Source organism: Daktulosphaira vitifoliae, unplaced genomic scaffold, assembly GCF_025091365.1.
Source record: "Daktulosphaira vitifoliae isolate Bord-2020 unplaced genomic scaffold, ASM2509136v1 Scaffold_3, whole genome shotgun sequence".
Lineage (NCBI taxonomy): Eukaryota > Metazoa > Arthropoda > Insecta > Hemiptera > Phylloxeridae > Daktulosphaira > Daktulosphaira vitifoliae.
The window spans coordinates 39,886,670-39,904,635 of NW_026099574.1; the positions used below are offsets into that span (position 1 = coordinate 39,886,670).

At 24.9% G+C, this 17,966-nt stretch overlaps 2 protein-coding genes across 24 annotated transcripts in view; one reads left to right on the top strand and one right to left on the bottom strand.

Annotated features, from left to right (window-relative positions):
• Positions 1–17,966, top strand: part of LOC126902674 (uncharacterized) — a 236,250-nt gene that overhangs the window by 93,533 nt on the left and 124,751 nt on the right. The gene's annotated exons all lie outside the window — the stretch shown is intronic.
• LOC126902670 (longitudinals lacking protein-like) overlaps positions 440–17,966 on the bottom strand; it is a 101,531-nt gene continuing 84,004 nt past the window's right edge. For 2 of the 23 annotated variants that reach the window (XM_050680171.1, XM_050680189.1), the window contains one exon: positions 17,008–17,243. In XM_050680171.1, coding sequence (XP_050536128.1) covers positions 17,023–17,243 — 221 coding nt within the window. In that variant the 3' untranslated portion in view covers positions 17,008–17,022. Of the gene's footprint in view, positions 822–1,420; positions 1,666–1,942; positions 2,149–2,658; positions 2,877–3,979; positions 4,283–5,150; positions 5,381–6,402; positions 6,562–7,277; positions 7,556–8,220; positions 8,436–8,824; positions 9,127–9,496; positions 9,742–10,952; positions 11,159–11,413; positions 11,494–11,663; positions 11,805–12,065; positions 12,638–12,986; positions 13,223–14,392; positions 14,620–15,088; positions 15,187–17,007; positions 17,244–17,599; positions 17,812–17,966 lie in introns of those variants that run through there. The other 21 variants (XM_050680167.1, XM_050680166.1, XM_050680168.1 and 18 more) reach the window with 21 other exon arrangements.

The window sequence follows — 17,966 nt, forward strand, 5'->3', positions numbered from 1 at the left end:
TTAGAGTATCTAGCAAATGGTATTATGCACAGATAGCATATGTCTTCTCCAATGATGTTTGAAGGAAAATTTTTTCATACAATCCTCACAAGTAAACTTTGGTTCGACACCACATCTGAATTTCAAATGCAAACTCAAACTGCTATGGTATTTGTATACTTTACCACATTGAGGACAGCAAAAGTTTTCTACAATGAAATAATTTGTTTTAATACATCGAACACTTAAACCTTTACTCCAATATTAATCGTTATCATTCAAAACTTAAAGGATAAAGAAAAAAGCGCATAAATGGCTTTTAAATTAAGCCAACAAAAACTGAATACTATGGAAAAATAAAGCTGAAGTTCATATTAATCACTAATTTACTTAACAAGATATTAATTTAGAAAACCATAATTTTAAATATCAATAAAAATAAAGAAAATCAAATAAAATATAGTGGTTGAAATGTAATTTTATTCAGACAATATTTCTTAAAGTAACAAAAAAATTAATTAATTAATGAAATTGATCTTTTTGAGAACATCAACAAAATAAACTTAAATTATTCGCATTTAGATACAAAACTTACAATAAAACAGATATTGTCAGAAATTAAACATATATTTCTCTATATTTAGAAACACATCATAATTAATTTAAAATAAGACCATGAACTAGCCCAGAATGAGATTTCAAATGGTGTTTATGAGCAAATCGTCGATCACAAAGTGAACACACGAAACTCGGTTGAATTCCACATTCAAATTTTGAGTGTAATGTTAAACTTCTTTTATACTTGTATAATTTTCCACAATTAGAACATTTGTACCTCAAACCTGATAAAATAAAAAATAACTATGTTATCTGATAAGAAAATTAGAAATAGGTGCATTATATTTAAAAATAAGCCTCCTCGATGGTAGTAAAAAAATAATTGTCTCGCATGCCAAACAAAAACCGAAATTAAAATTGAAACTTTTTTAATTTTACGTTACCCTGTAACTCGGAATGTTTATAAAAAAAATTCAACATTTATATTTCTAATGATTTAATATTCAACTAAATAAAGCGTAATTTAAGAGACTAAAAAATTGTAACCCCTATCGCAACACAAACAATTTTAAGCATATTAAGAAATTTATTCAGTGAAAATGCTCATAGTTTTAGACGTCAATAAACTAAAATGAGTTAAAGAAAAAACATAAAAAATTATACTTTATATTGTATATAATATAAGGGATTGTAAATTAGTCAAAATAACATCCAACTTTATTAAAAGTAAAATACATTGAAATGAATAAAAACTGTATTACGTAAAAAATGATGTTACAATTTATCAAAAACGCATTGAATTTAACTCTTGAAATTACCTAAAACCCGTAAATATAGGTTAAATGGCACATAATATCACACAAGTAAACATTTTAGGATAATACATTATTTAGTATAATTATGTTTCTTGGTCCAAAGCTTGAAGACCATGCGACATTGCGATATGTGACCGTAGTCGATGATTTCTACTGAACATCCGATTACATAAATTACACCGAAACTGAGGTATTACACCACACTCGTATCGTCGGTGGTTGCAAAGACTTGGCTGATGACGATACTTTTTACCACACTTAGGACACATATAGACCTTAGACAGTTCACCACCGTTGTTGATGTAAAAACTAGCTATAAACGTAAAACGAGATGTGTTAAAAAAAACATTTATTAAACGAAATATAAAACACAAAATATGCCATTGTATAGCGTCACTATATAATACATTCAAAAAAATAAATTTTTACAGCTGAGTACAAGCAAAATAATAAAATATACCTTTCATGATTAATTTAAATTTCTACACATGCAAGACCAATATATATTTTTAGAAACGTCTTATAGATCATATTTTTGTTGATTATATTCAAATTTTCTTTTTTTATAATTATAAATACAAACAAATTTAATAATTGCCGTTAACTTAGATGTATGCTTGATGAGCAGTAGCTGCGTGCATTCTAAGCGTATCTTTTCGCTTGAACTTCTTATGACAGTGAGGGCAGGGGAAATGTACTACATTTTCGCCGCATTCGTACCTTTTGTGTCTGACCAATGTTTTGACTCTTTTGTATGCTTTACCACATTCTTCGCATTTAAACGTATTTTCCACATCTGCACATATTAAAGGAAAAATAATTTGAAAACAACAATTAAAAAATGACTTTGGGTACCACCATCACCCATTTCATTTAAATTTCAGAAAAAAGCTAAAACACGAAGCTACTCGATGAAATATTAATTAAACAATATATTTATTATCCTGAGCATATTTGATTTTTTTTTAGTTAACCTTGTAATGTTTATATCAATATATATATACAATATAGAAGATACTTAAGATAGTGATTTCGGTTATAGCTTATAACCGATTCCAATAATACTTTTACAATATCATCATAAATCAATATAGAATTGTTACTACTTTTCGCTCACTAGCTTAAACAATGTTGTGGTACGACGGTAATAAACTCTAAGTTTGATCATTGAAACTTTTTAAAAATATATAAATTCTTGAAATACAAATAAAACTTTATTTTTTGTTTACAAATTTTTTAGATTAATACAGCTGTACTATCAAAAGACTAATCCTTTATGAGGCTTCTCTTTTCAACTTCACAACGGTAATCAATATCAGTTTTAGCTCGATTTAGACATAATCTTGTGTTTAGTAGCAAGGTGAACAGGTAAACTGAAACCATGTTTGAATGTTTTATTACAAACATGACACACAAATTTGGGAGTGACACCACATTCGAATTTCACATGTCTCTTCAATGTACTTTTGTTTCGATAAGTTCGACCACAATTATTAGGACACACGTATTGGTAGCTCAGCATATCTGCAACATAAGTTATAAGTTAGATCCATCAATCATTTAAGATTACTATGATGAAAAATAGTCAGGCTTAAATGCTCGCTGCTGATTTCTAGTCTTCCAGGCGAAAGAAGCATAGAATAATCATAGTTATTTTTTTCTATTCATATAATTAAAGAAATAATAATAATTTGATAACACATTTCGAATATAATAAATATTTTATTCCATAAAATAACAAATAGTAAGAGTACAATAATATAATAACTAATTGAACTAAATATGATACACATTTGATTTTGATTTTATAATAGAATAATACATAAACTATTTAAGAAAAAAAACTTAAGATACGCGTAGCGTAAAAATTCAGTCTAATAATATTAACTATAACTTTAATATCAAAACTAAATAATAACATTGAATACATAACATATGCAGTTCATTAAATTGGTTTATTTTAAATCTATTTTTTACCCCGTTTAAAATAGATAGTAATATTGATATTTAGTTGAAACAGTCAATGATATTTTTTAAGTTGTCCAACCGCATTTACAGGATTATATAATCAATCGACTTGACAAATCACTTGATTTATTATTTAAAAAAAATTAAAATTATAACATTCTCAGCAGTTGCGTAGTTGTGATACTTATATTCTTATAATAAATACCAGTAAAGAATATATTATTAAAACAATAGTCGAGAGAGCCCAACATAGTTAACTTAATGTTTACCATGTTAATATAAATATAAATATAAATATATCCATCTGCCAACATTAATTAAAAATATAATATTATAAATCCCAAAAACAAAAGAAATACTAAAAAATATACAAAATATCAATAATTTGTTATAGAATAAGGGATCCCAAAACTATAGTTTCGTTTGAAAATCAGTATCTTTCAGTGTAGTTATATATATATATATATTTAAAAATCATATGAAAATTGAACATTTCAATGAATTAAACAAAAAATAGAATACCAATTTTCATTTGTTCGTTTTAATTGAATAAATATTGATAAAACCCTTTATTTTGATAAAAACTTTTATTAAAGTAAATAAAAGAATTTTATATGACGCTTTTCAAAAGGCAGAGGTCAACTATATTGTTAATGAGCACATAAAAAGCCACCGTAATTATTAGGAACTTAAATAATATTAACAAAGTATGCGATGAACTGATCGCATGTGACCTCTTAAACTGGATTTTTGGGTAAAAAAATTGCTACAAATTTTACACTGAAACTGTGGTGGCACTCCACATTGATACCGTTGGTGTTTCTTAAGATTTCGCACATATTTATATCGCCTATCGCATCGTGAACACACAAAACAAAATGGACCTAATTGAACATGACTCTTTTGCTGTTGATTTTGTTGTCGTCTTTGGAATTGTACGTTACCATTATACCAACCAGCACCTGTAATAGCCAATGAAGCTTTTTATTTTAAATAACGTATATATTATTTTTAGTTGTGTTAAAAAGCGTGTCAGACAGACGATAGTGAAAAGTTACAAATCTAAAGTACCAAAACAAAGTGATACAAAGGATAAGCATATGATAAGATATGGTTTAACATAACACATTAAGAGTTGTAAAATATATAGATAAATACATTTGTAGTAAGTCGTTGTCTGTAAAATTCAGTTATAATCAGTTACATAATAAACAAGACGATTAAACAATAATTTTTTTTTTATTAATACTCTTAAATACTATTTATAAATAATAAATCAATTTCGCATGATGTAGTTCAACAAATCAATTTAGAGATTTGTCAGGCAACAACCTTAAAACTGTACTTAAACATAAGATGATAGATGTGCATTTCATTATTATTTTTTTTTAATTTGACTACTTCAATAAAAAATAACTAAAAAATAAAATCTGTTTTTCTAAAGCACTTTGATATTATATTATTAAAACAAATCAATCTGCATTACAATAGTCTTAATTATATTAAAAAAATATTTGAAGCAATATTTTCAAAATCAGATATTTTTGCAAAAAAATTTTTTCTAAACATCTTCATGAAAAATAAAGTACATAGATACTTTTACTACAGGTAATATGTTTAATAAAATTAAACGACATAAAACAAATAAATATAAATTTCTACTTGTTTATCTTATTATTAGCCGAAGAGATTATTTTAGTTCTAATAATTTGTTAATTTGTACAATCTGTTAAACAATTTTTATTTAATCAAGAACTTACAGAGGCAGCAGCACTGAATAATTTACTAGTAATGAATCATTGCTAATATTATTATATAATGCATAAAAAAACATCAATATTCACGTCAAGAAATAATCTGGTGAACACACATCATGTGACTTTTATAGTGAATCGGCTGTTTGAATGGTTTTTGACCATTGCAAAAAAATTTTGGTTGAACACCGCACTCGTACTTAACATGAAGTATCATAGCACATTTAGATTTGTACTTTCGCCCGCAGCCTTTAGTACAAAACACTACTAATTGTTGATCTCTTCTTCTATTACTAGACAAACCATCTAAAAAGAAATCGATTTCAATTAACTTGAGGTAAATTCAAAAATTTATATCTAACTTAAAGTAAATTTATGAGGTAGATCACGTTAATGTCGTAGTATGTAAGCTTAAAGTAAATCCAATAATAAGAATTTCATCTTAATTCATAAATAATTTTTTAAATTGACAATATTAAAAGCTAAATTGTGTTAAAAAAAGCATAAAGCAAATTTGAAAAAAGTATACATTTAAGATCATAGATGTGTAATCCAACTTATGAAAATTTACTAAAATAAAAAATCAATTATTATTAATAAAATACAAAATATTAGGATAAAAACATTTTTAATAAAAAATTAAAATATATATATATACAGAGTAATTTACTTATCATAAACCATAATTCAATGAACTAAAAAAATTATTAATTTTATTTTTAATTTTTGGATTAATTATGTGGTTTATAATACGTGAATCACTCTATATATTAATTAACAAATTCAAAATAAAACTTGATTGAATCTCATAATGTCAGATTTTGTTCATTATTTTTATACCTTTAAAATTTTTGGTCATAATCTATGACCAAGTAACAAATCGAACAAATTAACTTTCAAAAGAATGTGTAGTTGAAAACTATTTTTTTCTTCTAATGGATATTTTAGTATATATTAACTTTCATACACAAATTCAAATTAAGTGCAATTTAATAAAAAGCACATCTTGAGATGTCATTAGGAGATTATAAGTTTAATACAAAATAACGGCATAGATAAAATTTCCTGGATATAGTCAACAATTTTTAACAGTAATAACTGAACATATATAATTTAACAATATTTATAAATAAATATACACGTTGTGATAATAGATAGAACAATGATATAGCTAGACATATTTGGATAAATAAAATATAACAGTTTACCCTAAGGCTAAAAAAATTAGTAAAGAGTAGTAAGAACAAATTTCTAAAATTATCACATTATACAACTGTGTATACGAATCATGTGTATTTTAAAGTTGATTCGTTGTTTAAAATATTTACTACAGATTGTGCATTGGAATTTGGGTTTGACGCCACATTCAAACTTTAAGTGCCTTTGCACACTTCCCCTGTGTTTGTATTTACGACCACATTTATTTGGACATACAATTTCTTCATCTTTATTGTTTTCGGTTGACCCTGTATAGTCTTCTGATCCTACTTGATAAACCAACAGATTAAATATTAGTAAAAAAAAAAAATGTCTTTAAACAATGTGAAATACAGATCAAACCATAAATGGTCAACGCGATCTCAGCCGCATTTAAAGCAAACGAATAATGAACGTTAACTGTATTTAAAGCCAACAAGCCGATGTAGTTAGCTGACACCAAAAGTTAAACATACAAAACTTTTATTTGGACAAATATGACACCGATATTTGGACAAAATTTTAATTTGTACATTTTACATGCTAATATTGTCATATCTATTCACTTTTAGCTTAGGTGTTTGTATAATTTGACTCCTTTTATAGAAGTTATAGTTAAAGAATTGGAATTTTGGAGTAATAATCAATTTAGATAGTTATACACTAGTTATACAAATATGTATTACTGTTAAATTATGTTTTTATGGTTTAAACAAGGAAATATAACTTATCTAAAATCAGATCATTCTATTCCCTTACTATTATAAAATATTACTTATTACAGTAAAAAAAAAAAACTAAACAAAATAATTAAAAACGTACCTAAGATTTTTAAATATAAAAAATTTAACAATTAACGTGTAGCAGTTTAATATTTGTCAATCCACTATGTTATACTATAGTCTATAAACACAAATATAGTCTACTATTTCTTATACCACGATAAAAATATATTTATGTATAATAATTCAATATAACAAATATTTTAATGAATAAATAAACATGTTAACCCAAAATAACGTTATTCTGACACATCCAATTGATGAACGTTCTTCATATGTCGTTTATGATTGATTGGTTGTTTGAACGTTTTGTTACACGCAACACATTTGAACATAGGCATTTTTCCACATTCGTACTTTCTATGAGTAAAAAGCCCTTGACTAAACTTGTACTTACGGCCGCATCCGTTAGGACAATGGTAATAATTATCAGCTTGTTTTGACATCCGCCTGTCTTGTACGGGGTGATTCAAGGTTACGTGTATAACTGGATATACAACAGCTAAAATAAAAAATATTATCAAAGTTATTCAATCTCTCTGACCACACAAAACCGAGTTAGTAAGGGCCCAAGGCATGTGTCGAGGAAAACAACAACGCTAGTCTTATTAAAAAGCGGACCTATTCTAGAATTTTGATACAGAACCGAATTAACATTTAAAGGACTATATGACTTTAACAGCGTCAAAATAAAATGCATGCAAACATCACAGCTATGAAATTTCTACTTAATGTTCAATTTTCAAAACTTTAAGCTAACAGTTTCACTATTTAATTCTTATTTTGATATTATCACAATATTAAATATATACATGTTCACATGTTTTCAAATACAAAATGTGTATTATCATAAATGATTAATTTAATAAGTCAACTAAAAAATGTTTAAATATAAATTGTGTTGTAAAAGACTTTCGTACAATAATTAATAAAAATGATATAAAATACAAATTTATATATAAAATGTATTGTATTTGCAACAATTAATACTGTAAAAATATTACTCCTTAACTAAATAATTATAACAAAAAATATAGTATCAATGTTGGACAGATAGACGATTCTATCTAATGAATAATAATATAACTAGATTATTAAAAATTAACAGGTACAAACATTTCTAAATCAACCAATTTACACAATTGATACTCGTATTTTCTCTTTTTTTATCAATCAATTTCATTAAATTACGTTATGCACACTAGCCATGTGAATTTTATAACTTTGTCGAAGTTTGAATGATCTGCTACAGATTGAACACAAAAATGTTGGATCAACGCCACACTCGAACTTTTTATGAGTGTATAGCCCTTGTCTGTACTTGTATTTACGACCACATCCGTTAGGACAATAATAATATTTGTTCCCGTCATCATTAAGAACTAGAATTAAATAAAACACAAACATCACATAATCTGTCAAAGTGTTTGGTTTAGTGCAAGACTATATATAAAAAAAAGCTCTAACTTCTGGTTTAATCGCTATATCATTTGAAATTTAATTTTAAAAATTAAGTGAATTAAATAAATTGCACATAATTATTAAAAAATAAAATTATTATGCAATGCAATTTAGCAATAAAAATAAAAGTAAACCAAACTTCAAATACACATCATTATTACCTTTTACTTATAACAACAAAAAATAATTATAAACACACTACTGTAAGTCTTTCATACTGCTAATCAATAATATTGGTTATTTTAATCATTGTTTATATTGGTGGATTTAAAAAATATCCATTTTATATTTTCCTTAAAAACAAATAATATTAAAATAAAAAACCATTTATTTTTTCTAAATCGATACAGTATCAAAAAGTAATAATTGTTTTTCAAATAAAAATAACAAGAATTATGAACTAATTAATGATAACACTATGAACACTTGCAAGATGAATTTTATATTTTTGGGGAAACCTAAATGTTTTATTGCAAACAGAACATGCAAACATAGGCTGGACACCACATTCATACTTCCTATGTTGATACCATCCTGATCTATACTTGTATTTGCGACTACACTTAGGACAATGATAGTAATTGTCTATTTTTTGTGACATCTTTATACTGTCTAAAGAAAAAAAAAAGAGATAAATTTATGACTAAAATCGTGCATTATTAGTAATTATTAATATTATAAAAACATAACATATTCCCTTAAAATGTCATATATTATATCAGTTACACAGAAAAATACCCAGATAAAATTACAACAAATAAAGCAAAAATATATCCAAAATTAAATACCAAATAGAATAATAAATGAGTTTTATGTTTTATTCAATAAAATATTTAAACAATAAATTCTTATTTAACACTTTCATGAGAATTTAGTAGAGATCAATAATTTATCTAATTGGCAATTGCCAACTTATTTTCTGTATCAATATAAAAAGGTACTCTAAATTTACATTTAAATTTGTAAAAAAAATTTTTTGACATTACATTACAACTAGTTATTTTCTGTGTTCATTGCTAGCCAAAACCATATTATGTACGGACATCATATGAACTTTGTATTCATAAGGTAAACGAAATGACTTAGAACAAGGCGAACATGAAAACATTGGCTGAATACCACATCCATACTTTCTATGTTGATACCAACCAGATTTGTACTTATATCTTCGACCACATTTAGTACAAAGGTAAGGTCTATCCAAATTACTAATATACTGCATTTCATCTGTATAATAAATTAAATACATTAAATATATTAAAAAATAAATTAAATGCACACTCAAACTTTTAAATCAAATTAAGAAATGTTTAATTCTTAAGCTTAATTATACCAGAGATACTACTTAGGTTACAAACAAACTCTTCACTCGTTTTAAATTGCATCAGTCCATATTTGAGCCAAAAATTATGATTTGCAAGTTAAAATTCAAAAAACTAAGTTGGCGAATTTATTTAAATTGTCAACAAACGCAAATGTTTCATGTATAAAATGTAACGAAATTTATGTTCAAAAATAAAAATACACTTTCAATAACAAAAACATTTAATACACTATGACAGTGTAATTCCATAAACTACAAGATATGCAACACTGTATGTGTACGCGTATAATATGTTGCTTCAATAGATTGGACATTTAAAACTACTTCAGATAATTTAAGAAAATAAACATTTATATTGGACACTAACTGAATTTATATTTATAATTATGATTATGTTTTGTATAATAATATTTGTCTAAATATTTCAGTGATGAACTAAATATATAAAAATGGAATTATGTACATAAATGAAAACTTTTATTTCTAACTTAATATCAAAAATAGACTATTTTAATTTAAAGGAAAATATGTATTTTTAAAAAAAAAATTTTTTAATAGTTTTATTAGAAAATTTTTTTAAAGAATTAATTTTCTAACATACTATTTATAAATATTTTATTCCATTGTATAACTACTATTCATCCGATTAAAGATTGTGAAGTTAACCTTATTATGCCAAATATAAAATATTGTCTTAGTACAAACCTAATTGTCTAAAAAAAATAAATTTGTAACACCCATCAATTTTCTGAAGCATAGTTAACTTTTGGTAATAATTTTTAATTTTTTTAATAAAACATTTAATAATACGAAAACTCTCACAAGAGTAGAACTAACTAATTTTATAATATTCTAGCCATAATTCTTTGAAAACTCATTCAATATGAAATAAGAATTTATTTTTCATAAAATATTTACAATAATAAATAAACTGTTACTTAAACAATAAAACAACAGTTATATAAAAAAAAGCTTTAAGATCATGAAATGAATCAATAAATCAATAAACACCCTTATAGATTATAAATTCAACAATGTATATTAAAGATAAATTAAAAATCATTTTTTAGTTATTCAACTATACAGTTATTCATAGTGACTATTAATGTTGTTCTGAATAATAGAGATATTATAAAAATTTATGTACAAGAATCAAATGGCGTTTGTAATTAACTGGCTGTTTAAACATTTTATAGCATAAATTGCATTTGAATTTAGGATCAACACCGCATTCATAACTTATATGTGCTTTCAGGGCTCCTCTGGATCGGTAAACTTTGTTACATTTTTTGGCAGGACAATAATATCTCCAAGGTAAGTCTAAAATGTACATATATATCATTTAATAAACTTTTTAAAAATATTCTACTTGAACATTATAAGTTGTAGAAAATTGTTGGTTACTCAAATAATTTATTTCAAAGGACGAATATAAATATTAATACTAAAATCTTTTAATTACGTTTTTTTAACAGACTGTTTAAAAGTTAAATACTTAAGTATAAAAAATATAATTTAAAATTCAATAAATTTAAACTAACTTATATTATAAAACAACCGACTAACATCATCATACTATTATTTTCTTTATTAAAAAAAAAATACAGCATCAATTTTCATATAAATTACATAGAACATTACAACATCCAATCTTCCTAAAATTTAGTTTCTCACAATTAAAAAATATAAACTCTTATTATTAAAAACCCTAAAATATTATTTTGAAGAATAACACTTAAAAATAACTTTTCAGGCTATACACCATTTTTATTTTTTAGTTAAATAATCATATTATGAACGGAAATCATGTGACTTCGGAAGTTACCCCGTTGTTTAAACGCCTTTAAACATAAACTGCATCTAAACTTTGGATCAACTCCACATTCATAAGTCATGTGAGTTTTTAAAGCACCTTTTGATTTATAAATTTTGCAACAACGTCTACACGAGAAAACGGTGGTCAAACCTAAAATAAAGATATTACATAATTTATAAATAAATCATTATAGATTATGTAAAAAAACAAAAAGCCATAGCAAAAACCTTATGTAGAGGGTCTTCAACTTCTGACACAAGTTCTAGATAATTAAACAATTTAATAGGTACTTATAAATATTAAATAGTCAACAACTATAGTTATCGTGCTGATTTATCTTAGACCAACTATAGCTACAACAATATTTTGTCATAGATAATTATTTAAGTTCAATCTTTTAATAAAACATAATTAAATTTTTTAATACCCATAACATTTTATATTTAGAATCCTTAATTATAGTTATATATCAAACTAGCTTTAAAATTGTAATTTAAACACCATTTCAAAGTTAATAAAGTATTTTAGTATACATCTTATAATAGAGTCTGTTTATCGAATATAATATAAAACAAGCAAAAAAAAATTTTAACATAACACGCTAATAAAAAATATTCATTTATAAAAAGAAACAAATAGCGTCACTGACAATCTATAAATGACTAAATTAAACATCACAAACTGAGATAATAAATTTATATATTTATTAATATTACATTGTTGAAAAAAAATCTAAAACTTTTATATATTTTTTTATTTTTTTTTTTTTTTTAATTAAGAAACTCTTTTTTTTATTACATTATGTATAATCAACATATGAGTTTTATAAGACTGATGTTGCTTGAATGTTTTATGGCACGTGATACAATTAAACTTGGGAAGAACTCCACATTCATACTTCAAGTGTCTTAACAAACTACTGTGATTCTTGTACTTACGAACACAATCGTGATTTGGACACAACCAAAATTTACAATTATCACCTGCGAGACCGTAGAAAAAATTGAAAATCGTTACATCACATTTTCAAAGTCTAAGAAATAATTCTAATCACTCATAGAACATGTTGGGAGTAATAAGTATATTAGAAAACCAATATAAAAATGACAATTTCTTGAATACTATTAATTTTATAATTAATAAAAATATATATTTAAAGAGTTGAACAATAAAACAAAAAATTAATGGAATAAATGATAACACAAAAAAATATATTCTTTTTCTTCTTTTTTAAACATTAACAGAAATAATTATTTATCACGTCATAAAATTACAACAAAAATGTTAACTAATATTAAAACAATTTATTGAAATAAACGCAATGTAGCAAAATTATATATTTTTTTCTTATTCTAAATGTGATATTACGCCGTGCTTAGTTGCCATATGAATTTTAAAGCCATTACGCTGTTTAAATTTTTTTGGACATTCAGAACAAGCAAATCTAGGAGTGACTCCACATTCATACTTTCGATGGGTTTGCAAGTTTCTTTTAAATTTGTACATACGTCCACAACCAATATTTGGACACAGCCATGATTTTTCACTACTACCATAAAACATTTGACCTGTTAAAGAAGATTGTCGTTCATTAATCACTAGCCTAATTGGTTGTAATAGTAATTTTAATTTGATTTTTAACTTATTTTGTAACCATCCAACACTTTTTCAACATTTTAGTAAAACCATATTTTTGAACAATTAAACGCAAAACCAAGGACAACTATCACGTGATGATACAAGTGATTATTTTGATAGTCACGCCATTGAATAACTACTTTCACTATATCAAATCTATTTTATACGAGTACAGTAATTTTAAAAAAATTAATTTTTATCATCATAAACGTAAGTTTTTTTTATTGTAATTACCATTTGTTTAAAAAGAAACTATCAGCTAAAACTATACCCTAAACTCAAATATTAAGTATTTTAAGTATATTAATAAAACTGTCAGCAAAAAAAAAATTGTTTCTTGTTAAGATTTAAATGAAACATAAAATTATATGAGATTTTAAGGTTATCTGAAGTTTCAACTTTTTAACGAATTAAACAAAGTAAACCAAATAATTACAATATGAACACAAATGTCTCTCTTAATTAGCAAACAATAAAAACGTAAATATTATAGTCGAAGTAATAAGTTAAAAATAACTACAAAGTAGTTTTTTCTGATGCACAGATTATGTAGATAGTTTTAAGCCAAAATGAATTCACACTGTCAGTAATAATCCAAAAATTCCCATGCGTCAGTATAATAATTTAAAAATACACGTTAATTTTACACGCAAGTAGTATATGTTTGTTATAATGCATAGAAAATTCGTATACAAATATAACATTTTTATCAGTAATTATCAACATTTTCCCTCGCAATGCATTTAATACGTTACACATGCGTTAAAAACTTCAAGTACATGAATGTGAAAATTCGAACATTTTTCCAAGTCTGCAGACACTATTCTAAAATATGTTTTTCAAATATTAACATAAATTCGAAAGAACGTAGGCATTTATAATTCACTGTACGTTCTTAAAACATTAAAAATCTTATTTACGAGTTTTGCTAGTATTTTGAAATACGTGAATAAAAATTTTTATTGGATATTTTGTGTTAAACAAAACAATTTTATTTACATCGATGAATAATTGATATATAAATGAAAAATTAAATAACCCCAACTTAGCCAAATTAATATAAAATATACGTTTATTTCGTCAACTAACATGATTTGATAATACAAATTTAAAAATCAAGTAATAATACTATGCACGCTGGCTAAATGCATCTTAAGATTCTGTCGGTGTTTAAACATTTTTTGACAAATGTGACAACTAAACTTCGGAGGTACTCCGCACTCGTGTTTTATATGATTGTACAAACTGCTTTGAAACTTGTATTTACGCCCGCATCCTGAATTCGTACATACCCAGATTTTGTCATTATTAACGAATACTTTTATAACTGTAAAACAATTAACAATGTTTCTATTTCACTATAATACATTCATAGAACTAAGTACTATATTATGCAACTGATCATCACTTGTAATATTTTAATTAATAAAAAGAATTTTCACTTGTATATGCAAAAACAACTTCTACTAAAAATAATAAATGCTAACTCCTATCACAAAGAAAAAATATTATAAAACAATAATTGTAAGCTCCTTATATGGATGTATAACTTAATAAAACAAAAATAAATAAAAATTAAGCATTAATTTGTATAATTTTTAATATAATAAAACATAATAAGAACACATTTTTTTAAATATATTTATAACTATTGATCATATATTAAATTTTTTCACAAAAAAAATTTGCTAAGTTTGAAATATACTATAAATAGATACAAGATGTAATTTTTGATTTCCATGATTATTTGAAAATTTTCCTACAGACTATCTAAACTTGGACACTACACCAGACTTATATTCGGAGCGATTCTATAAGTTTCTCAAAAACTTATAACTCCAACCAAATCCAAAATCCAGACAAACACAAAGTTTATCATGCACAACAACCACATCTGCAAAACAAAAATATTTTTTAGAAAATCAACCTTATATTTTTAACTTTAATATTGATGATGAGACTGGACATTTTTTTTAAATATGGTTATCCACAATATTATATTTTTAACTATACTGAATATTGATACCTAAGGTTTGGATAAAATAATCCGATTCAACGTTTATCTCAAAAAATTAGAACACACAATTTTTATTATTAACAACATTTTACTACCAAAATGATAATTATAATCATGGAAAAAACAAAACGGTTAATACAGTGACAAATGTTATAAAAACAGTTAGAATACTAAATATATGGTTGGGTTAACCGAATATTTAGTTATTTCAACTGTCTTTATTGCTTAAGCTGCTTCTATTTTAACCGTTTATATGGTTATTCTAACCGTATTTTTCTCGAGTTCTTTATCTTAAAATTTTAGTGGTATACTAAATAAGGTCAATTTTCTACGTTATGTGTTTTAACAGCACAATTTATTAGTATTTCTTCACTCGCGCAACGCTTCACCAGACGCCATTTTGCTTTGAATATAAAACTCAATTTTTTTTTCAATTAAAAAAACTGTACAGTGTTATAGTTTGGTAACGGTGTACAAATTCATGGTCTAATAATTATTAAAATTTATATTATGTTTAAGATTTATTATTTTTTTATTCCTTAAAATATGTATATCAATTTATACAATATGTAGTACATAAGATTTTCAATGGTCTTTTAGAAAAATGTCGATTTTTAATAATAAAAATAAGTATACTGTATACCAATTTTCCAACTTCTCGAGTAATAATTCTAATCTACGTGATTCCTTAAGTTAAAATAATTTCATCGATTACATTATGTTTATTTATACATTAAAATAATGTCTAATTTAAATAACATATACATTTGACAGATCGCTGGTTATGTACATAACTAGTACATGACTTATAATTCACGTGATTTTTAAGTAGAGGAGTATGAACTCTATGTACACAATATCAATGGCGTATGTTGGGGAGGAGGGCCGGGTCAACTCCTCCCTTCCAAAACCAATAGCTAAACTAATAAAAAAATTACCGTTACCGTACCAGTAACACAACTAGAAATATTTTTTTCTGAAAATATAGTTTTAAATCATTAAAAGATTTTTCATTTTTATTTCGTTTTTAAAACCAATACAAATTCAAATATCATTATTCATTTGAAAGGTAGAAAAAAATAAGAAAATATATTACTACTCTCTCCAATTTCTTCAAACCTCTTTGCGACATTTTTTTGCGTTTTTGTACAAAATTACATACTGAATTAATAACAACTTAGCCATAACTTGATCACTATTTATCTTGTTTAAGAACAAGTTGATTTCCAAGTATACTAACAAAATTAATTGTTCCAAAACGTAATTGAAAAAGTAATAAAAATGTGTATATACCAATTACTTCATATATCACAAATAATTACCAGATTAACGATAAATAACATTAGCGCAATTAGAAAATCACATCATACAACTGATAATTATAAATGATATATTAAAGATTTCAACTATACTCATACACGTACCTACTTGAGTTCTAAAAAATTATTAGTATTAAAAAAAAAGTAAAACATTATTTTGCACAAAAATTACATTTTCAGATTTTAAATTTAATTAAAATTCTTATGATATTCATACATCAATCTGTTTATAATTTAAGAAAATATCAGCATTACGATTCAAAAAAAAAAAAAATGGCTAATAAACAAATTGTTATAAAATGTATAATATTTTAATAATATATAAACTTTACGTTAGGTATAAAATATAAAAAAAAATTGACTGAATTTTCTAAGTAAAAACTTAAAGATTTGATTACGAATCAGAATTAAATACACCGTGGGCATTTGCTAGATGAAAAATATATGTTTTTCGATACTTGAACATCTTTTGACAAATGGAACAATTAAATTTGGGTGCAACACCGCACTCGTACTTGCAATGGCTCCAAAGGCTTCGTTTGAACTTGTAACTACGTCCGCATCCAGAATTAGTACATTTCCAGGGTTTATTCGCGTCAAAAATAATAATATCGCCTGTAAACAATAAAATGTTTATTATTAACGTGCAAGTGTTAATTTTGCATTAAAAATGTTGCACAGAATCTCGACATAAAATTATGTAATATGAACATTTCCTGATTAATCAAACATAATTACATATTTCCAAATCTATTAATCTTATTTATTTACAAAAACAAATAGAATACAGACACTAATGAATTGTATATAACTCATTAATAAACAATCAATTAATATCTAGTTAAATTTAAACATTATGATTTTAAAACGAACATCAATTCTGTAATAGTAACATTATTTAATAATACAACATATTTATTTATCACTTGAACGAAAAGGAACTTTTAATGACGTTGAAGCATACCAAAATCAAAATGAAAAAAAAATTACAACGACATTTGGACGAGCCCGTGTTTGTTGCCCATGTGACTTTTGTAGCTAACCGGTTGTTTGAAATATTTATCGCAGGCCGTACAGTGAAATTTTGGCCTGACGCCACATTCAAACTTCAAGTGTTTCAGTAAGGAAGGACGATGAACATACATTCGATTACAGTTAATATTAGGGCACAAAAATTTACTACCTAAAATGTAAGAAAACCCGTTATGAGCAACAAATTGTATAACTAGTCAGTGGATTAAAGACTAAAAGAAAATAATAAGCGAGTTCATGCTACAATGAAAACAAAATTCAATAGCGTATTTAATAATAATAAATTAATAATCATTACTGTTAAAA